Source organism: Neodiprion pinetum, chromosome 1 (genome assembly GCF_021155775.2).
Source record: "Neodiprion pinetum isolate iyNeoPine1 chromosome 1, iyNeoPine1.2, whole genome shotgun sequence".
In the NCBI taxonomy this organism is placed as follows: domain Eukaryota; kingdom Metazoa; phylum Arthropoda; class Insecta; order Hymenoptera; family Diprionidae; genus Neodiprion; species Neodiprion pinetum.
Window position 1 is genome coordinate 24258137 of NC_060232.1, and position 24223 is coordinate 24282359.

At 37.4% G+C, this 24223-nt stretch overlaps 2 protein-coding genes across 3 annotated transcripts in view; one reads left to right on the forward strand and one right to left on the reverse strand.

The window, feature by feature from the left end:
• LOC124210978 (coagulation factor X) overlaps nucleotides 1-11338 on the forward strand; it is a 60515-nt gene extending 49177 nt beyond the window's left edge. The window contains exons 2-10 of one of the 2 annotated variants that reach the window (XM_046609528.2): nucleotides 4003-4096; nucleotides 4215-4336; nucleotides 4548-4649; nucleotides 5035-5177; nucleotides 5450-5580; nucleotides 5867-6066; nucleotides 8226-8360; nucleotides 8781-9005; nucleotides 10138-11338. In XM_046609528.2, the coding sequence (XP_046465484.1) occupies nucleotides 4003-4096; nucleotides 4215-4336; nucleotides 4548-4649; nucleotides 5035-5177; nucleotides 5450-5580; nucleotides 5867-6066; nucleotides 8226-8360; nucleotides 8781-9005; nucleotides 10138-10431 (1446 nt within the window). In that variant the 3' untranslated portion in view covers nucleotides 10432-11338. The remainder of the gene's footprint in view (nucleotides 1-4002; nucleotides 4097-4214; nucleotides 4337-4547; nucleotides 4650-5034; nucleotides 5178-5449; nucleotides 5581-5866; nucleotides 6067-8225; nucleotides 8361-8780; nucleotides 9006-10137) is intronic. The other variant, XM_046609539.2, reaches the window with a different exon arrangement.
• The window catches only part of nudC (nuclear distribution C, dynein complex regulator), a 143597-nt gene continuing 129928 nt past the window's right edge, over nucleotides 10555-24223 (reverse strand). The window contains exons 5-7 of the mRNA XM_046609696.2: nucleotides 12842-13036; nucleotides 12252-12454; nucleotides 10555-11961 (exon numbers count right to left, since the gene is read on the reverse strand). Coding sequence (XP_046465652.1) covers nucleotides 11910-11961; nucleotides 12252-12454; nucleotides 12842-13036 — 450 coding nt within the window. The 3' untranslated portion in view covers nucleotides 10555-11909. The remainder of the gene's footprint in view (nucleotides 11962-12251; nucleotides 12455-12841; nucleotides 13037-24223) is intronic.

Consider the following 24223-nt stretch of genomic DNA (forward strand, 5'->3'; position numbering starts at 1 on the left):
GTGATCGTACTCCTGATCCTACTCCTACTTCTACTCTTGATCTCATTCCTGATCCTACTCCATTAAATATTATATAAATGTTATACGGTTCACAAATCCTCGTCATCCTCGTCCTTCTCCTCCTCGTTCACCTCGATTACCCGCAACCACTGCCAACCACCTCCAAGGACCACTGCTAACCATCTCCGTTTATACCTCGAATACTAATAAATATTTTAAGTATTAGAACACATCAAAAATATAGTGTGACGACCACCGCTAACCACCTCGGGTTATACCTCGAACACTAATAAATATTTTAAGTATTCGAACACATGAAAAATATTGTGTAAGGATCAATATAATTTTTTTATTGACAGATTTGACCAAGATTATTGTGAGAAAATTTAAAAAAATTGTAGAAATTTTATTAGCACATTGATAGCTACTGAATTTGGGCATGCACGAAAAATCCTCCTCGTTCACCTCGGCCTCCTTGTTCTCCATGTCTTCTTCCATCGCCTCGTCCTCCTCGTCCTCTCTTTGAAGTAGAGTTTCGCTGGGTAGTGAACCTGGAGCGCAGGAACCACGGAGCGCTTGTCCTGGAAGTCGAATTTTTGCAGGTAGTGGACTTTGAGCGCAGAAACTACGGAGCACTTGTCCTGGAAATTGCGTGTCACTAGGAAGTGGACCTGGAGCGCAGAAACTACACAGCGCTTGGTCAAAAGTCACCAGGTCAAGAATCTGGACAGCCAGAACTACGGAGCGCTCGTTCTGGGGGTCGAGTTTCACGAGGTAGCGGACCTGGAGTGCAGAAACTACAGAGCGCTTGCCATGGATCTCGAGTTGCACCCGGAAGAGGACCCGGAGTGCAGGAACCACGGAGGTAGAGAACCCAGTACATGAAGTCTGCGGAGCGCGAATCTCATACGTCCTCTCTACTGCGCGGTCGTCTCAGACTGAGAAATTCAGCTTGCTGATTTTCGTCTATATAGATTGATGAGGTCAGGAGAAAAAAAATTTTGGGTGACGTCACTTTCTGAACATCCGAAGATCCGAACATCCAAACCTTGGTTTCGAACTTTAATACTGTGTATGATGTATGATGTATGATGATGTATGATGTACGATGTATGATGATATGATATGATGTATACTGATTTTAGTTTTTCAGACAAGCAATACGCACATTATCTTTTCTGCCGATTCCAGACTCAAGCGGCTAGGCCTTTCGATGGTCAACCGTTGACCAAAGATATATTCTTCATTTCAGGTCAGCTAATAACGCTGCCGTTCTGCGACTCAGAGCTCTACCCAACGTAAATACTTCACTTGCGACTAGCTAAAACAGCGTATCGATTCTCTGCCTACGAAAATTCAAGATCGAGAAAGCAAATGAAAAGTTCTTGGAATAATTATGAATATTAATGTTATGGAATACATCGAGCACGTGTCGAGTTGAATCCCATTTAGTAATCAATAATTCTTCTATCTTCATATCATAGCCGTATTATTGTAGATAATCCAGTTTCGCTCCTGGAAAATTATAAAATTTATAGTATGCATCACGTATTAATCGTAAATGGATCATTTATATATCAATATCGTACATGGACCGCATATACATATATACTTCTTGGTCTCATTATTGCATCTGATCGATTATTATTTACGATATATGTATACATTCTTCTGTCGGGTATCTATCTTTTAATTAAATCACTGTTTTGCTACGAATTTTGGAAGAAATTTGCTCTGATTATTAATTTCTTGTATCGCCTACAAACCGATAAGTACGCACAGGCTAAGTACTGGCTTTGGCTTTCCATTACGACGACTGTCTTACTCGGAAGGTGAATGCAAACAGCATCATGTCAAAATCGGTAACTCTGATGTTCTGCAATAATACTCAACTGTACCGTCGGAACATCTCAGGGGGCAGAAGTGCACAACAATTTTCGGTTGTCACACCAAAGCTCATAAGGGCAACTGTCTTTGTATTCTTCTGTCAACGGTACAGTAGATGTATAAAACAATTCTATTCAAATTTTTTACTACTCGAAAAAATTTTCAAATAATGGATCATTTTAACTAATAATAAATATCATATCACTGACAGAGAAAGAAAGTACACGCTTAGTTGGTATCAGTCAAGCGATTGATAAGACTCTACGTAAATATTATAGTTATGCTTATCTACTAAGAACATTCGTATTTCGTAAGCCATAACAACTTCAAGAGTGGATTAACTTGTTTTAAAAAAAATGTTAATCAGTAACCGTAGCGTCATTGCTTTCTGTGTAGCATTCACGCCCGCTTCCGGATCGTAAAACTTCAGATATGGTTTAGATAGATTTAAGATATGACATAATAGTATATTTGAAAATATTAACTTATGGTCATTATGATTTTGACGGTATACTAATTTTGGACTAATTCTGAATCAGATTTTAAAAGGAATTTTCATGATTATTGCATGATTGCACCCGTCGCTAATTAATCTATTACCGCAAGTAGATGATTAAGGAAAATATTTTGCAGGTCTGAATTTTGAACACTTTCGATGCTTCGATTTCAATAACTTAAAATCATCGAGCTTGTACAATTTTCAATTTCTATTTAAACATTAAAAATCATTCATAGAAGAGGTAACAATAAAAATGTTGCTTATGATCACAAATCTTTAGTAAATTTCACATGCAGTCGACTAATTGTGCAAGGCGCGAGCCAACCTGTATCAACAGTAAATTCAATTTCCCTATTGGAAAACGAGCTCAGACCAGAGTCATGTAATCCAACTCTCAAACGCAACAATGAACAAGGATCATTAGCACAGGAGGAGGAAGTTTATATTTGTGCCGTAAAATCATCAGCTGTTGGACGGTGACGGATAGATCACTCGTCAACGATATTCCTCTATCGGACTTCATTCTACAAGCATTACGCAAATACAGACACACAGATCTTCGAGGCCATAGCAGAGATGACGGGATTTTTTTGCAATTAGGGACATCTAACATCCGCAAAAAAATAATTGCTTACCTCAGCAGGCGCTGCACTCTGACGCGTTTAAAAGAAACGTCAACTGCATATGGACTCCGCACCCATAGAATAAAAGCCCACGTAACCATTGTTGCCTTCCGAACGAAGGACGGACGCTATTTGTGGGTAGATTTGCATCTAAATATACATACGAGGCTAATTGATTGCCATTTTGATGGAATTGGTTAGAGGTTTTGTAAACTGTGCTACAGGTACGGACGCTAATTCAATTACAGTAATTTCGCTGAATCGTTTTATAGATATTGCATAAGGTCAATCCGACGTTACGTTACCTCGCAACACCATGCGAATGCAAATCATCCGATTGTGCGATACGTACAATTTCAACGCCCCCTTACATCTATGCAAGTATAGTCGCATAATATCGTGAAAAGGAATTTTTGCTCACTACCGGTCACACCTGTTTTGACCCAAAGACAATCGGCTACGCAAGAACTGAATTTGACCCAGAAACATCGCCTTCACAGGTTCAATCTGTAAGGACGTCTTTGTCCTCGCCCTCTTAGTCGTAATCGTTGCTTGATCTGTTGCGTATGCAGTCTTTTATTGCATGCCGTTTTACATCTAAAGAAAACCAGGGATTCAAGCGCAAAATATTGTTGCACAAAGATTGGTGATAGGTAACACTGGTTATTGCCGGATCGCTCGAAATCCGGGACACACTTTACGGTAACCTTGCACTACTTACGCCTCGTTCGTACAAATTGCAGTTTTGCAGATTACGGCATGGTTTCTGTTATATTGCCCAGATTCGAGGATAATGATGTACCGGCGATTCGTGGGTCGGATGATAACGTAATTGTTTTGAGCTCAAGGCCATATAGCGTGTCGCTATTTAAATGTCGCTCTTATTGACCCATGAGTTCTTCGCCCACTTCGCGCACAAGAAACTCCATTAGTTAATTCATTCTCCAGAGATAGTGCAGGTGGATAATATCGGCATTCATTTTATTTTTGCAGGACGATTGGAACCAGCTTCTGACTTCATCCTCGAAAAACCCCAGTTGGTGGCCGCAGCATCTTTACCGCAATGACTCCGTGCATAATTCAAAAAGTGAGTTCATACATTAATTGCGAGATCACAAGTCCCCGTGCATATTTCTAATGTGATGTTCTGGAACCGATGAGTACCGTTGAAGCGGCTAAAACTGACGCTTTTGTTGTTATTTCAGAGTCCTCAAAAATTCTTCACTTCTCAGAATGGAGTGAATGGTCTGTTTGTAATAATCACTGCACACAAAACAGAGTGAGGAGGTGCCAAGCGAAGAAAAAATGTGGAACCACCGTTCTTAGAGTAAGTTTCGCCGATACGTGCTGATAATTAAACTAAAGACAGGCAAATTGATGCTAGAAGAGAAAAATTTTACTCACCATCGGTTCTGTAAAGGGTCAAGAAACATCGAATTCTTGTTTTTTATATTGACTGATACTGTGAATATCGTAAATTTTGGACAGTATAAGACTGTACCTATCGCCGATAGTTTACCAATCATTGATACGTGTAGGAAGAACGGAGCTGTTTCCACAAGAGACGAGGAAAGCGAAGAAGATGCCGTCAGCGTCAGAGACACAGGGATCGGCATAAAGAGAAGTTTCACGTTGTGCAGGTGAGTCGGTACTGCAACAAATTAAAGTCACTCCGATACCATAAAGCAGCAAAAAAGCTGCTAATGGCCACGACGCTTCTAAAGGTGGTCGTCAGTGGACGCATAAGAACCCCGGAAGCCTGCAGCAAACCTTCTGCACCGTCGTAACTACTGCACAAATAAATTTCGCTCAAAAAGGAGAACGAACGTCTTATAAACTTTGTCCCTGCGCGTATAATAGTTATAGATCTATTAAATACCTGTATCGGACGTTACTGAAGTTCATCAAGGCATGCAAAAGATCGTTTAGTCACGGAACGACTGTCAATTAAGCGAGCAGTTACTACGTTATCCTTGACAGTCATCCGTGAGACTATTTCCAACTTATCTTCATTTGAATCTCCAGATTCCAAAAGAAGCGGAACCCAGACAAGGCAGACGAAAGGGTAATCAAGGCCAGAAGGGACCGCGCAAACGGCCAAACCGCTTCTATGGAAAATGGAGCAAATGGTCAACGTGCAGCAGAAGTTGCACCACGCAACGACACAGGTATGGGCTATCCAAATATAGCTTCAACGTGTTTCCGGTTATCAAATTATGCACGCTTGAAATTGAGCTACTGGAAGTAAGCACAGGAGTGAATACAGAGTTATGCATTGTACATGTAAGAGTGACCGTTCATGATCCAGTTCAGAAATACAACATATGCAGGGGTCAAGCTACGAACTCGCAAACTTTCCAGCTCGAATTTATTGTGCTTGACTCTTCGAAGCAATCTTGCGGTTGGCTGCAGAGGTTTTATTCTTCATTTTATTCTGAAGGTGGTGCAGACGGCCAAGAATTTGCGGACGCGACGTCATACGCGAAAGCGCCTACTGTTACGTCGAAGGGAGCTTCTGTCAAAAATGGATTTATCGACGAATACAAGGACGATACGAAGACGACAACGATGGTGAGTCTTTTCTTTACCTTCTTTCCTTATTTTTCGCAGCATAGTAAACAACTATCATAACTTTGCAGTACGTGGTGAAACTGCTTTTCAGCGTGACCTTGTATTAATGCTACCTGGAAACAGTGAAATGTCACAGTGCAGTTTTTACCTCGTGAACAATCGATGAAGGCAGATTGTGTAGGAATCACATTTTACTGATGGTAGAGAGATCCCGTGAATTTAAGGGATATGTGCCGGTATATGAATTGAAAAAATTCATTTTTAAACAAGGCGTGTGTTTCTACAGTGGATCAAGAGTTGGACGAATTAGATCTCCGACCGAACATGGTGGACTCCTTCAGCGGCACCGTTGAGGAACCGTGGAAATGTGGAGTGCTCAATTCCAGTAGAAACTCCAGGCTGTCCTATTTCACCAGGATCATTGGAGGGCGTCCAGCAACGGCGGGAAATTGGCCATGGCAGGTTGCCATACTGAACAGATTCCGGGTAAGATTCTTAAATAATGAGATTTGACTTCTCTTACATTACAAGAGCTACATTCAGAAAACGAAAAATTTCCTTCGTGATTTCTGTGCTGCTGGTCCTTTGCTGTCTTTGATGTCCTTTTTGCGTTCCTGGGGGTCCAGTTAGCCTAGAAAGGGTCATACTAATCGATTCTGAGACAAAAAATATTCACTTGAAAAAAGATTAAAGCTAACTAAAATGGCGAAACAGTGCGATTTGTGTAATAATCTTGTGAACGAAACAAGTGACTTTCTTACCCGCGAATAAATATATAAACGTCTTTTTCATGTTTCATGTGCTAAAAAGAACATGAATGTACTGGATCCCTTGAAAAAATTTCTGAAATACACTTGTGATAAATGTGAAAATCGAAATACGAGTGCCAGTGATCAGCTGTCCAGGCCGAGGAAGAAGCTCCAGATACTAACAACAGGGCCTTAGATAACGACAGTCAGGAAGTTAAGAACCTGAAAAATCGTATATCAACTATTGAGAAGCGATGCAGTTCTGCTGTAACAAAATTCATGATTTTGTCCCACCAACTACTAATTTAAACAAGGAAATAATACTTTTGAAAAAAGAAATACACCAGCTGCAAAAAAAAACTTTGATCACGAACTAGAAGTAGGCACAACAATGACGGCAATCAGGACAATCACAAACTAACTCTGAATGGAAATAAAACTAAGTAAACGCGATATAAAATGAATAAAATCAAAGATCCCGAAGACAGTGAAAACTTGAAGCTAAAAATACACATCTGCTGTCAAGAAATAGAAATAAAGGAACACATCAAAAACCTAGGTGTCACTATTGATGAAAGAATGAAGTGGTCAGGAAACAGCCTGGGGAGATGCATATCGGAAAAGCTTAAGACCACTAGAATAAATACAGAAGTTAATATTACGGATAGCTTTTCGGAAACCTAGGGATTACGTATGTGAAATGGTGTTCGCCACCACAAAGATACCAGATCCAAGCCAGGCATGCATGAAAATCCTATTGGTGCGACTTAAATGAAATTCAGAGGAAATTAGGTGACGAGAAAGCCAAGATGGATTTTATAACGGGGAGTAGATTGCTACGATTATCTAAACAACAATTAGAAGAGACGCTTAAAAATAAAGACAAATACTAGAACGAAAAGTATAGGAAATGAATCGAAGAAAAATTAATAAATAAGTAATTAATTAAAATTTGGAGTAAGTATAATGTAAGCACAAAAACACTTGGATCGAACTGTAATGAGAAAACTCGAGTAATTACTGGCTAGTACGATAAAACTTGTGTAAAAAAAAATCAACTCCAATCACAAGCATGTAGATGCGCAGGTATGGAGAACAGAAAATAATATCGGAAATTAATGAACAAAATATACATGCAAAGTGCAAAAATGAAATATGAATAAATCTAATTGTAACTCTTTTGGATTTTTGTTGAAAATTTTGACGTTTTTGAAAAATACGGGAATCAACTCTTTGGTGCACCATATTGACGTAATTTTGCGAGGGAAATCGATCGGGCGCAGTCTCAATACGCTGCGATCAACGGATCAAGAGTTACAGCCGAAAAACGAAAGATTTCCTGCCTAACTTTTCTGCTTTCACACTCATTTCGATGAATTTTCTGTGTTCCTGGGGGTCCAATTAGCCAGAAAAGCGTCATACAAATCGAATCCGAGACAAAAAATCTTCGGTTCCGAAAATGAAAAAAAAAGTAAGGCATTTAATTAAAGTTTGCGTAAGGTATCCATTCACAGTATTGAACAAAACATTTATTTCACTACAACAGTTTGATAGTGATTGACATGCAATTTTAGAAAGAGGTGAACTGGATCGATAATTGCAAAAAAAAAAAATTTTCCATCAATGCTTTCACCACTTCATACTTTTCACAACACGCAAGGCATAAACAATAATAGTGCCTTTTTTATGTTGACTTATCCACCTTCTCTCATTCATGCAAATTGGTAAAAACTTGATTCGATCAAAAAATATTGAAACGATTGACATATTTAGCTTTTTTTGTGTAATTGTTCATATTTTCATTGCTGGAGGATTCATTTGAACTCAGCCCTATAAAAGAAATCTCACTATATTTTATACTTTGTTAAGATTAGATTTGCACTTATTTAACTTCAGGAAGCATTTTGCGGCGGAACTCTAGTCTCACCCAGATGGGTCCTCACAGCTGCACACTGCATTCGTAAGAGACTCTACGTTCGTGTGGGTGAACACGATTTGACAGTGAAAGAGGGCAGTGAACTAGAATTTAGGGTAAGTCGGCTTTTTCAACGTTTCTGGTTTGCGGGTATCATATCCATCTCAAGGTGCTGCATGAATTAAGTTTACTAGCCAACACTTTAATAGCTTTACACAAGTCAATATTACCTGAGAATTTACTTTGGTTCCCAGCTCGTGATTATATCTATGCTGTTTACATGTGAGTATTCTTATATACAGTGTCCGCTCTAGCTGAGAGCGTCGATGAGTCAATTGACTTTTTGCCTTTGTAACAAGTAGGTCTTAAAGTTCACGCACATAACATATACTTGAATCTCTAAGTATTCCGTATTCCGCGCATAAGCATCCAGCTTGACCGCACTTATTAACTACAGAACCTTTCTTCTTGTAATGAAGCATGCGACAGCATTCCTCGGTTAATCTCATCTGATTAATTATTCCTCCTTATTACAGGTCGACAGCGTAATCGTGCATCCGTACTATGACGCAGATACAGTTGATAATGACGTTGCCCTTCTGCGGCTTCCGGTGATTTTAACACCCGCTTCGACTCGCGGAATTGCTTGTTTACCGACTCCGAGACAGCCGTTGCCCACAAATCAACTCTGTACCATAATCGGATGGGGCAAGTCTAGAGCCACAGACGATTTTGGAACTGACGTGCTCCACGAGGCCAGAGTAAGCTACTGCAAATGATCTTTACCTACGCACTATCTCACTTTTGAGAGAAAATGTCAAAGCGCGAAGCGAAAGAAACAAGTAGTCACTCAATCTTTATCCATTTTTTGTAATTCAAGCTGCTGCGTCTGCATCTGCAAGTTTAAAAGTTCCCTTGGATTTCGATTACTTTTATTTATGAAAAAAGGCACATTATTTTGAAAAGATTCATAGTTATGGAGGTCACTTGTTAATCATTATTGAAATATAGTTAAAAAAATCGACAAGCACATCTAGGAGAGATAGTTCACGTATCAGATCTCATTAACTTCTCGTAAAGCTTACTTTTCATATTATAAAATAGGCCAATTTGAGTATGACTAGAGCAAAAAAAAAATTACAACTATATATATATACATATATATATAGATAATTGACAAAGAAAAAAATTATTTTGACGTGTTAATTAAATGGGAAAATTTCAAATTCATTTAGTGAGTACTTAAAATTAAAATTAAGAGCTGGGCTTTGGTGGGAATTTTTTTTTATATGTTCAGAGTGATATTTCGTCTATGGAGTGAAAAGAAAAAAATAGTCGTCTCAAACGAAGCACCCTAATATATATATGATGAGTTTGCGAGATACGATTGTAAAATAAAACTGCAAATAATTTCTACAACCTGCGTACATGAAATACGTTCCATAGGAGATAGTTTATCTTATTATTAATGATCAAATATAGTTATCACTTTCAAGCTTGACGGTTCATACACCCCCTGAGATTAGTTAATTATCTTAAAAGAAAGTTTTTCAAATGGACATGGTGATCGGAACTGAATCAAGCAACGGATTATGTGAAACACAGACCAGAAGTAGTCTGAAATCAGTTGCAGGAATAAAATACAATCAGACATGAAGTAAAGTTTACTAAGTTCTACTTTGCGATGAAAATACAGTTCAATTATGACAAGAAAGAATGAAAATTATTTGTTTTTCGCGATGAAAATTTTCCGCTGACGAATAAAGAGAAGGAAGAATTAAATTCACTGCGAAGGTGTATTTATAATCGCTCTGTCACACCAATTCTGTATTAATATAGATACATATATCATAAGCCTAGTTAAAGCGACTACGACTTGCCTTTTGTCCTCAGGTGCCGATTGTCTCGAGTGAAGCATGTCGAGGGGTCTACACCGACTACCAGATAACAGATAACATGTTTTGTGCGGGATATCGTCGCGGGCGCATGGACTCTTGCGCAGGAGATAGCGGAGGTCCCCTGCTCTGCAAGGACCCGCGACGACCGGAGCAGCCGTGGACCATTTTTGGCATTACGAGTTTCGGAGAGGGTTGCGGCAAACGTGGAAAATTCGGGATCTACGCAAGGCTGCCCAACTACGTAGTCTGGATCGAGAAGGTCATGAGACACACCGATGCAGGCACGTAGATCCAGGATCCATGAATCAGCTTGTTTGCCGCAACTCGCGGGATACACGAGTATTGGTAGCGAGTGGGGTTCGAAGGCAGACGAAACTTGAATTGAGAGGAGAATGTTGCTGAAAAATTCTAATATTTTTCAAAATCTATTTCCTAGATAACATCTGACTTGAGGCGAAGTTTATAATTAGTTTGCGGCTCATACATTCACATCAGCTGTTTACAATCGTTAGCTTCAATATTAACGTTCAATAATAACGTGAAATATATAGTTGTGTGATAATTGCATGACCAAATGCATGATCTGATTATGATGTCATAATAGCGTATCTACTATTATTGAATGTAAAGGCGAATGTGTTATAATTTTCAATTATTTTCGCAACGATACTTTTATATTGCATTTATAGTAATAGTGAATGTTCGACCGTGCCTAGAATTGCATTTATGTTTAGAAAGAAAAAAGATGAAAAAAGTTTTTTTTACTTGATAAGCGATGTCCGCTTATAAGAATATCTCTTTTAACGAATTATATGAAATTTGAATTTCGATCTAAGCAAACGTAATTGTGATTTTTATAAATATAAAGTATATGAAAACTGCAGATATATTTTCATAAGATATGAATTATATACAAACACAAATGTAAACACTACCTATTACCTTATACACTATAACTAATATAGGAAAGCACCTGTACTATTTTGTATATATTTATTTCAAATGTGACGTATTTTCATACGTATGTATGCTATTATATTATATAGTACACAGAATGCTAGGAAATTATGTTAAAGTGAAAGAAAAAATCGTATTAATCTGACTACCTTGGAGTCTAGACATACATCAAATAAATTAACAACTTAATGTTAGATTCAAATTATCGGACATCAACTCGGCTATCGTAATAGTTGAAATTTTCTTGGAAAAGAGTAAAATTTCTTCGTCAAGAATATATTCGTAATAGCTGTCAGATTTGCCCGAGTCTAGCTTTCTCAAAATTTCGAATAACGTAGCTATCAAAATTTCAAATCTTGACCACGTACGTAAAAATTTATTTCTGAGTAATCACTCACGTAGCAGGTGGTACCAAAGTTGCCTTACACCAGGCGCATTTCAGATGTTGATTTATACTTTTACGATTTATACGTGTGGCACATAAATAAAGTGTAGCCAATAGCTAGAAAGATAATTAAGATAATAGCGAAGATGGCGGTTATGAAATTTTGTAAAAGTATAAAAGAAAAGAAAAGTAACAACTTTATGTGTATTGAATTAAAACGTGATACTTAAAAACTAATAAATTTATTCATCACGCAATAGATGTGTTAAACATTAAATCGAATGTGTGCAAGTTTTTCATTGAAGGATGAAAAATGTTCTTAATTGTAAGACGGTGAAAAGCGTTCTGCTTCTTTTTTTGAATCCTAACTAAGTTAGAATTATTACATTCGAGCAACTCGTGCCATCAAATGTCCACAATCCTTTTCAGTTGTACTTGCACTTAGAAAAGTCCATTTCCGGATGCTGCTGCATGAATCTGAAAGGAGTTTTTTTCAGTAAAGTATTGCGATCGTTAAATCACGTGTATTTGAAAGTATGAAATTATAGGTTGTCGATTCTGTCGATACTGAATGCGCGTCGAGGCGTCTAAATGCCTTCAACTTATAACTTACGTACTAACTGTAAGATCCAGGCAATTTCGATGTCAATGAGTTCAATAAATTATTTGTAATTTCATATCAGCGAGCTGCATATTTTCGATTCGCAGATGTTTTTGTTAAATGTAATTCGACGAATGGACGGATTTGAATGAAACTTTTCGCTCACTTCTTAATGACATCTTGTTTTTTCTGCTCGTCCGAAGTAGGAAGACCCAGTTCCTTCTGCCTCTGGTCGTACATCATCTTCTCGACCAAACCTCTCGTTTCGCCGTCCAAATCCGAAAGCTTGCTTGGTTCAGGATTCACTTTCTTCGTGCTTATTTCGGGATCGCATGTCACGACATGGGACCACCATTGCATTTTATTAACCTGTGTCAAATACGCAGAATTTACTTCACCCAGGTTATTTTTTTTCAATATTATTCAAATATACTGAAAAATTTTGACGGATTAGTTTTTATCATTTTGATTATACGAATTTAAAGAATTTAAGTGGGTTCGCAACAAATAATATACATATATATTTTCAGGTTTTTCAAAAGAAGAAAAAAATGTATTGACAGCTATTATAGCTTGCAGAACTAAAAGTTATTTGGGAGTACGCCATGGGGAAACCACAAACTTTACTTTTGAATATTATCTGTTTAAACGAGTTTCAGAACTCCGATGGTAAAAAAATACTATGAAATTCGTATGTAATTTTACGGTGTGAACGGAGGAAAATACCGTGAGGATGATTTGATGATGAAAATTTACCTTTTCCAAATTGATAAGAAGTACTTTTCCATCTTCTATAACCCAAGTAGACTCCTCCAATTTAACTTCATGGGGAAAGTCGCCGTCGATAATTGGTGGTTCACCTTTCACGCCGCAAGTGAGATGTTTTTTCGTTATGGAAACAGCCAGGTCCTTTGGCCTTGCTGAGAAATTCACCTTCAGTGGCACCTTCAACTGCAAAATGATAAAAAGTCGTACGTTAGTGTAATCGAAGTTTTGATGATGCGGTCAATGATTTTCAGCAGTGAATATTGATTTTCTATAGTAAGAATAACAGTTATTGTCTGAAAAATACTTGAGTACAACCGAAAAAAAAACCGTTTATAAAAATGGGTATCGAGGTGCACTAATAATAATCAAACATGAAAAAGAATTGAGTGCATGAGGCTGTACAAGAAAACTTGTTAAATCCGGTACTATTTTAAGTCTGATCGATGTCACGTAAGCGTAACCATCATTCAAAGAAGTACAAAGAAAATAAAAGAATACGCTGCCGTCGCGTAGATTAAATCCTGGAAAATAGAGAAAAAATAATGAACGAAATGTTTCAATTTTAAGAATTGAATTAATGCGATTAACGACAAGTCAGGGCAGTTATTAGAAGATTGGTTTTATTTTAGAACCACAGAAAAATGAAATACACATTAGTAACGTGACAGCCCTAATCGGACAATCACTCGATAAAAGTATAAACTGCGTCAGGTAAAATGACCTATGATCACGAGAATTACTATCCACTAATACAATTGAAGTCACGTGTAGTTTGCGAAACTTTTACCGAAAATTACAGTAGAATAAGTGTTTTGTACTCCGTCGTACTTCGAACAACGTCAAGGGAAATAGATCGTGATTTCTAAACTTACATTAGATAAATGGGAAAAATTAATATTCAGTCACGTTATAACGATTTTCCAATCAATTGCAAACATCACGACAGTAGAAATATTTTTCTGCTGTGCGATAAAGCATGTGAATTTCTAAACATTCGTAGTCGATTCGTGATGCTCGTAGCCAGTTTAAAATAGGTTTCAGCAAAGCCTTTTCTCGGTAGTTTGAAAAATCGAGTATCCATTAGAACACAATGACACAGGCAAGTTGAGTGAAATTGTGTTTTATCTATTAGTCCAACAACAAGACAACTCGCACTTGTTCCTGTAATGAGGTGTACGTACAACAACAGAAACCATCAAACAGAGGTTGATACAACATGCATTCCGGTTAGACGTAACAACATCCGTAACGGTTGTTATTTTGTCGTACAATTAGCCTGCCGGCGATCCTAATCAAAGTGTCTAATTATTTATAACTACAATTACATTTTTTATTGCAATACGTAAAGTGAAGGGGGCACGTCTAAACAAGGTGTGTATTGTCTTGCCAAAGAACACACACGGATGATGAAGCGAAGTTTTGTAACGAGATGTTGAAGCTTGTCAGAAGTACGTGCATGCCGCTCTGCGCATATCGGTAGAGATAGGCAAGTATTATGTTATCATTTCGCAATCGGTAACGCTCCAATTGCCACTTCGCGTACGTATGCATGCGCGAGTGTTACCTTTTGATTTCAAACAAGGATCATTCATTGCATTGAGATCAGAATACATATTATTCCGGGTCCCTTCAGACTACGTACAGAGTTCCGTACACCACAAGGAGGACAGGCTTACATCTCTGTTGTGTGGGTATGGTTAAACTCACTGTAACAATAGCCGGGATTTGCGAGGATGAAAATTGAATCATCAATTCATCCGGCTAATTTGAAAATCCAACGAAGGACGCAAGGACCAATTGCAGTTTCCGTCCCCGGCGATCGATTCGCGGACAATCGATATCGAACCGAGCAACGAACGTGACTGACGGGATTTCGCAACAAGTTATACGTACAGGTAAGTACAGGGGATACATTAGCGCATTCTCGTACGTCGAAACGAGACGAGACAACGCCGATGAAAGCAAAGCGTTTCCTCCGGGCTGCAACAGCGGCTCACGATCGGCAACCACCAACTTTGCCCAGGTTACAGAACCTGTGCAGAACTCGGTTCTGCCGGCATGGAACACACGCGGAGAGCCGGGTGCAACGGTGCGTGGAAACGGATCATGGCTACCAACTTTAACCCGTTAACAAAGTGGAATATCATTATAATTATAATCATTATTATACGTGAAGTAATCGGCTATCTAGTATTTCTGCATTTTAGGTGAGTCGGCCGAGAACCTGCACCACCACCGCCGTCTATTTGCCTATCCGTGCCGCATGCGTGTTTCTTACTCACGCGTGCGGGTCGAGACACCTATAATGTTATACGCGTACATGCCTATGACAATTACGGCCATGCGTGCGTGACGAGATAACACGTGAGTATATAATCGAGGAGGTATATCCCTGACAGATATGCTAAGGTCGTGACGTCATGCCAAAGAAGCTGTCACATGATGCATTCGCGTTGCAGCAACACTCGTTAAGAACGACACGAGAACCGAGACATTTCTAGTTGCGATTACTGGACAGTCCGCGTCGACTGTTTTCAATTTTTATCGTAAATGAAAAATTCAGTTCTCGGTACGGAATAAAAATTAGATTTTTAACTTTTAACTTTTAGAAAATCTGTTATGCATTAATAATATTCTCTACCATTACGGTCACTTGTATTATATTTTCTTGTAATTATATGCGATAATTTCATGTTGATGCAACAATAAAATGACGTTGAGACCTTATTTGAAGGAAAAAATGTCGTAAACTGAAAAAACAGATTTCGTATTGCAATAACGGGAAAATGTACTGTTGAAAATTATAATCATGGGAAATAGTAATACTCGGTACTAAATTTTCGTATAATTCCAACGATATTTAGACCGCGGTTGTTACAATGATACGCGTCTTGCTGGAATTTCTTAGTTACTATGCCAAATGAAATTTTTCACGATCCATGCATCACCTGCGGACGCCTTTATAGCGTTGAACGTTTGACGAAGAAAAATGATGATTTTCATATTTTTGCAAATGTTCGGTGATGTTCGTGACTCACAAAATTTATACACTGATTCTGACTAGAAAAATTGATGAATCGACATAAATTCGACATTTTAGTCGTACCAATGAAGATATCTTTTACGATACGATTTGGCATTTTGATCGCTGATTAGGAGGACTAAGTCTCATGGTTTGAATACGTGCAATTAAATGTTTACTTTACTGTTAATTGACAAGGCAAAGTATCAAAGAGCATGCATAATTATTATACCGGTTTATACTTAATTGAAACCTGGTATTCCAATTATAGAATTTAAATTGAGTATTAATCTGGCAATATTGAAAATATGCCAAAGCAATCAATGCCAATTATCGCGCGTCGAATGCGATTCGGGATAATTTCGTTTCCAACTCTTTTTTTAGACATCCGGTGACTATTCGTTGAATCAGTGACAGATGACTCACATTTGAAATTTAAGAAACGTGGGAGTACCTGATAAATTTTAATCCGTAAGACTATGTTTGCGCTGCAGTTAGTTTGAAATTCATACATTCTCGTTGAATGCTGTTTAACGTATTTCAAAGCATTCAAAAATCTATAAACGATCTACAAGCAATCTCCGCAAGAATATTGCAGATATGAAAAATTTTAGGTCTGTGAAAATGATTTTCTACATTCTCACAAAACTTTTTACCTCATTTTACATGAAATTAAATTTTTCAAATAGCTGAAGCCGCTTCGAGAACTAAGATTGACAAACAACTATAACAGAGTTAGAACTTTTCTGAATTATATTTTATATAAGTGAAATAAGAACTGTATATACAGATAATTTATACGTTCAAAAACCGAAAAATTTGAACCAAATATTAATACTAATAGATTTTCTTTGGGCAATAGCTGGAATAGAATTCGATTTTTTCCAACCAAATATACAGTTGTGATGTTTAATTTTTTGCCAAGGTGAAATTGAAGAGCGGTTGTTCAAAGCAATCTCAACGATCTTTACAACGCATAAGGCATATTACTCCACTCTATACGCAATCATTAAATATCGCCCGTCGGATTACTCGGAGTTACAATATACAATCGGTAAAATAAACGTGGGTGTAAGACAACCGAAGAACGAATGCCTTCGTGAATGTATAAGTAAAAAAAGAAAAATACTAACATAGGTATATTTCAAGATAACGTCAACGTAACAATGCTTTCAAGTGGCCCGTTCGATTTGCCTGAATCGGTCTTCAATTGCGCGCGGCGATAATACAGCGTATAAAAGAGTCGGACGAATCTGTGTTTGAAAAAACAAAACGAAGAAAAAAATAAAAATAAAAATAAAAAAACAACAATACTCAGCCCGACCTTGATAGCTTGATAAAACGAAGGTAAAAAAAAAAGTGTTCAAATCAAAAGCGAAGAGAACTGAGGAAAAAAAAAATTCATCACTAAATACCGGGGAACCCAGTTTTGTATCCCTATTCCTATTACCCAAGGCATTGGCATTAATAACTAAGTCGAGCCAAATGTTCTTTCTCGACCAATTTACACCGAACAGCGCGGAGTTTGCGATTTGCAAATATCGCCGATCGGATACATGCCCGTAATACGTGTAGCCGCAGAAGGGAAATGAGCGTGCGAAATTCAGCCTTGCGGATTAAACCGAGAGAAAGGACGGTCAATTGAATTTCGACATAAATTTGCTTGTTCTATTAATACAACAGCAACAACAACACAGCGGCAGCGATACGGGAACAATGGCGGTAAAACTAACAACGCGCCGTTCTTACATGCGGATCAGAATCGAGTTAACGGTTAAAAGTTCGCACGACGATATATATATATAAAAAATATATATATATATATATATATATATATATATAATATATACATGTAACATAATTTACAGCATACTCTCAGCGCGGGCATAATAAGTTACTTCGCGAATAAGGTGCACGATCTTAATTACAAACGAGAATTAACACGTCTACGTACACGCATTACATACTGTATCATCTTATACGTACGTACGCTGAGTGTAATCTTACGAGAACGACCTCGAATAACAAATCGCGAAGCTTTCAGCATTCTACTTGGCACAATGATCATTCTCCTTCTCGAAGTCTCTTAACCTGGAATAACCACTTCGGTAAAATCAAAACTGACCTACGTGGGAATTTATTGCCCTTTAGTTGCTAATTTGTTTCCCAAGTTTTGATTTTTTTTTGCTACAGGCAAGTTTAATGTCCTTCGCGGTAAATTCTATGAAGCTCAAGCTGGCAGCCAAAGCTTTTAAACGCTGTGGATTTAGAAAAATAAAGTATCGGGAGTATTGAGGTATTTAAAAAAAAAAGTTTTCATTTTCGGACTTCGCTACTTTATGCGAATGAACGTTAGAACGTTTGGCTCCTAACTTCAGCCTCGTCTAAATTCTTTACCGAACGAACAACGCAAAACGGATCATAAAACTTCGGATTGCAAATAGGTTCCATTACAGATCTAATGGCATCGTGCTTTTTCCGCTAGCTTGCACTCCTAGATTGTATCGAATTCAATTCAGGGTTATGATATTATACACAAAGACCGCTAAAAACGTCTACTTATGAAAGCATCGCCTTCGAAATTCTGTACAAGGCATTCATGATAATCGTATTGAGGTGAATTTTTTTTCCAACAGTTATTTTCAACTGCAGATCACTTTTCAAATTTTCATTATTTTTAAACGATATTGTTGTGATTTGTCGTTATTTAATGAAATTTTGCAACGAATTTTAATTGAAAACAAGGGTTTGTGGAATTTTTCAACCAAAGCACCGTAATCACCAGTTTTAAAGTAAAGTCAAATATTTTAGAACTACTTGTAAACTACCGGAAATATCGATACAGAAATTTTTAGCAAAAAGTCAAAGAGAAGTCCAATAAAAATCAATTACAAAAAAAGATGATTAACATTAATCAACGATTAAAGTTTCTTTTTTTTTACGATTTTTCAATTGCGCGGAATTTCGTAAATGTGTCAATCAGCTAGACTAATATTTCGAATGATTCGTGTAAGCCGTTTTATATTTGTAATAGCGATTTAGTCCGAATAACTTTCTTAGCTAAATAAATAAATTCATATGATTTTTTTACAACTTTTATGAAAAATTTTATGAAAACTTTTATGATTTTTATGAAAAAGTTTTAATCTCAACAGGTTTCGATCGGTATTATATCTGATTCTATTTCGATTTCAAGGTAAACATAAATATAAATTTTAAACAGAAATTTAGTTTTCTCTGACTTTTTTTCAGAACAGTTTTAGTTCATCTTGGCTCAGCTATATAAATAATAAGCCGTGATCAATTCCTGTCATCGTATTCAACGATGGTCCATAGTTATCTCTTAGAACCAAGAGATGAAAAGTTATCAAGAGAGGAAAGAATACGTTTTTTTCTGTAAACGAACAACATAATATTCTAACTTCTCTTGACTTATTATTGTCGTCTCGTTAGATCGAAGTGCATTTATGATTAACGAATTGCTCCTCGCGCTAATGAAAAACGCTTAAAGCCACCTACAGTCTCCAAAGGCTGAATATCCTCTGAAATCGGGATCTTATTTAATCTAGGGATCATCTCGATGACGAATAGTAGATTATTCGGATGGTTTTAAGAATTTGCTTGGCTATGCCGTGACTTTATCGTGACCGTGGTCGATAGTCCGAAGGCTATTGTCCCACTCATCGACGCGACACGAAGCGATTTATTCAATTTCAATGGAATCCTTGGTACTCGGAGATCCGAAAGTTACGCAATTATCGAATACCTTGTTTATTACTCACAAAGCTCGTAAATTGGAATATTTTTTTAAAAATTCCCAATAATTCTGATACGTACACGTTTCTCGTCAAGTCGAAAAATCGGTTGGATTTAAAAAAACGTCATCAGACAAAGGCGTAGAGAGTTAAAGTCTCACCTGAGCTTCTTTTGTTACATGTGTGACAATAACTAAAAAATTACCGTGAATATGAAAGTCCCAAATAAGTATACTTTGTCAACAAAAAAAAGCAATGACAATTTAAAAAAAAATTCTAATCTATCCTCTTCAAAACCACGTTGTAAAATTGACAATCGGTTGATTACAAAGAAAAATGTATCAATTGTTGATTGCAAAATGACATTTTTACTGTTTCTCAGCAATTTTTTTTATTCAAATGGATATTTCACCGATCAAACTTCAATGAAATTGACTTCGCTATGCGTCATTCTCTTTCTTATTAAAAAACGGAGAGATTCATCTACTTACGAGTCCCACTATTGTTCAAAGAACGATTTTACGAACAAGCAACGTAGCAAATATTCACCCCAGTCTGTCGTACCAGGGTTAAGAAAAATTGGATCGAGTGTATAAAATCATGACACGACGTTTCCATCACATTCGTTACTTGATCTCATATTACGGTGATTAAGAGTCCGACTGAAATCGCGCATTATAGATTCAGGGTGAATTTTGAAAAATTAGTCGTACCAAGACTTTTTTTATATTCTCAATAAATATTTATCAACTGATCAATTATGACTTTGTGCTTTGGATTCAATATACTGTTAATTTTAGAGCGAATACTCCAAATTTGAAGAGAACAAAATTATTGTGTAATTTCAAGAATTAAATTAATACGGACCTGAAATATAGCCAAAAATGTCCAAACTTCAAGAAAGTAAAAATTCTTAATTCAATATTGATGGAATAATTTGCGTATGGGAAATTTGAAACAATTAATTGCCTAGATCCAATAATGTTTAAATATTTGACAAAACACGAAACATTGTTTTTGACTTGGGTAACCTTTTCACTTGATTTAAAACCATCCCACGTTCCAGATCTTTATTATGTCATCAACACACCGAAAAAAATTTCTACTTGTGATTATTTTACGAAAACCGGCAATTATACTTCTGAATACAGAATGAAATAAAAGGTATAAAAGAAAATTAAAAAAAAATGAAAAGAAGAAATGAAAAAATGGGACAAAATACTGTTCTTTTTTAACTACAGTCACTCGAACTATATTTCCTTGTAACTATTGCAAAGATTTTATGTTGGCGCAAGAATAAATTGATGTATTGCTTTATTTGTCCGGAAGATTGCAGTATAAACTAAACAGCTTCGATATTGGAATAAGCAAAAAATGTAGTAGCAACAACGATAATCAGATTAACTAATAACTTGTATCCGTCACATTTATTATAATATTTCGGCTATGTTTACTGATTACACTTATTGCGATGACATCCATAATTGGACTAGAATTTTCTGGTAACTAAACAAAGAATGAAATTTTTTTCATTGCGTAGCCGGGATTTTTTTTTTTTTTTTGACTCCCAACTTTCGCAACAAACGGCGACAAATTGTAAATACGCAATTTGTGGAACAAGACTGGATTCGTTCCAAGCGAAGCCGTAAGGAGATCGCACGGATTAAGCGATGACGACTCGTGCACAATACCTATGCAACTTGCAAGCTGTGAGGTTGTACGGATAGATGCGAGACCCAGATTCAACGCGTGCAAAGAGCATCCGGTTCGCGTGTAGATTAGATAGAGTTCGCCGATATGGAGAACAAGCGAAGCGAAGTTATCCCGAGTGCAGGCTTCGATTTGCATGGACCTATTTCGAGGGTGAGACGAGGCGTCTATCGAGACTGAAGATGCTGGAAATTACACTCACCGTTTCGTAATGACTTCGAACTTTCAAACGTAATTGAAATCGTCGTTATTCGAAGCCGATGTTAACGGACGATCGCGAAAGCAAATCCTTTTTTCCCCCCAATGATTCAGGTTATTTTGTTAATTTGTTTAAGTTTTCCATTTAAATATCTAAAATTAATAATAATAGTATATAAGTGAAGCAGGATGAATCAGAAGACGTTCACGATTGTATTGCAATTTTGCAATGTGTATAAAAATAAAAAACCTCGTTTGTAGAAAATTTTTGTTATTTGTTAAAAATTTATTGGCATTAATTTTGGGTTATCATTATTTAAGTGAGATTGGAATTGGGATCTAATTTTCTCGAATGTTTCAGAAAATATTCCGTGCAGAAAATCCAACCTTTTTATATGCAAACATTTTGAAATTAGAAAAGAGATATATGGAGCAATTAGATTCGAAACGAACGGAGAAGCCGTTGAAAAATTATTTTCTATTATGAAATTATTAAGAGAGATTCAGTAAAATCAAAACGACATTCATCGGACGATAAGTGAAATCGATTTCAAGTAACTACGTATAACTTCGTTTCAGATTTTATGCAATTTTCCAAGTGTATACACATTGAGTTCACCTTAATTAACATTCAAAAATTTAATAATGGTATAATTGAAAAAAATTAGAATCGTCATTCGTCAGTTTTTTTTCCGAAAAGCAGTACTAATTGTCCCGATTTGGTGGTTACAATACTTAACTGTCTCTGTCTCAAATGACGAAACGGTTACTGATAAATTGTAAAATGCGAGAAAAAAATTCTATGCGCAAAAAGTATATAATTTTCGTGTTGAATGCACTCAGCAAAAACCGCACAAATCCGTAACAGTTGTGAATTGTTTGTAATTTGGAACTGTTCAGCAAGGACGTATAGACAGCATTGCCTACCTAATCATCACTAATTCTGAAGATACGCAGCGATAGTTGAAGAGCCACATGGCAACAGTGATACCGATGAGTTTCCAAGGAATAAGCGTCAGTCTCATCACTTCGAACGGTATCCGCGGCCAATTTCCTCAACCAATGACGACAATATCAATTATTTCAATGACACTAAAAAACACTGGCAAAAAAAAAAAAGAGCAGGAAAAAAAAAGAACACATCCACATCACGCTTATACAACAACAAGTCGGACATAGAGAGACAATTAGTTTAAGAAGCTGAAAATTTTGCAACGAAATATGTAACCTAGATAGGTGCGAAGAATCGGTGCTACGACTTATTTCTAATCGATGTATGGTCGGTAGTAATTGGCGGTAAGGAGTTATGCGTATGGTAGGTGCTGCAAGGGGGACAGCTGGAACCGGTCCGATTTCGTGGCCAAGTTTTGAAGGAGCGAGGCGAGCGATCGCGACGCAATCGATTCACGACGAAAGACCAGTTCGCCAAAAATTGGCGCCAGGCCTGACCGCGGGTCAAAGAACGGCCTTGCCTCCAACACACTCGTGCGGCAATACAGGCACACATGCTCTCTAAACGCGGCACTGGACGCGTTGCCGCTGCGCGTACTCGCGGCGACGCCTGCGCACGACGCGCTTCGCTCGAGAAACAACCGCTGTTGCACAACGACGGCCGCACGGCCGCCAAAAGTGAAATCGAGAAGGAACGCGCCTTTGAGCCTCGAGATAACTGGAAATGGGAAGTGGAAATGTTGGCAAGCGATACCAACTCCTCCTCCTTTCGTGCCCCCCTTTTTTTTTTCTTCGTCTCCCAACTTTTTGGTACGTTCGACGATGGCGATGACAATCTTATTGTTGTTGTTGAATTTTTCCTTCGGTGCGTTACTTTGTCTTCTTGATGTCACACGTGCGCTACGCGACATCCCGTGAAAAGGTCAAAGTAGAACAACCGCGAAGCGTTCGGATTTTGGTTGATCGGTATGGGTTGATATGCTTACAAGCAACTTTACGCCGATACTTTCGGTGCAGTTTTTAACATCCGAGACCAACCGTAAGCTTCCGAATATATCAATCGATAATTTTCAATCGAATGCTACGTTTCTCATCTTTAATCTTAAACGTTCATCTTTGCCTCCGTCGTACGGTCTCAGTTCAGACTGTTACTGTTCAGTGACGATTGTTCACCTCAAGGTATATATCCACATCAAGAACACGTAGAGTTGGGCCATCAACGTGCCAACCGAGTGAACTTTTTCCCTTCGTTTCTTCAACTCTCGTTCAACTAAAACTTTAAATCTATATCTCCATTATACTAGAAATAACGCTGATAGCACAATGATAAAAGAGACGCGAACCATTTAGAGAGCTGCTGGTTGTTTAAGAGTTGCAACGTCTTTTAGACCTCTTCACTATAAAAAAAAACTAAAAGAATACTGGCCCGTTTCCATGCTTAAAAGCACTAGGTAACAAAAAAGAATCTTTGAACAATTTTCGTCCACGTATGATGACACTCTTTTTAGATAAAACGATTCCGAGAAAGAAAAAACCACAGTTAGTCTGGAACGTGGTGCGCTTTGACTACCACATCAGCGTATTATAGAAATTGTATGAACCCTCACGATTGATATGTGAATATTTTCAAGTCAATCTAGGCAAAGACCGCGTGTAACCTGCGTGACCTCGATGATGATTCTGTATCCGAAATGGCTTACATGTAGGATAAATTCAACGATCTCTACTAATGTG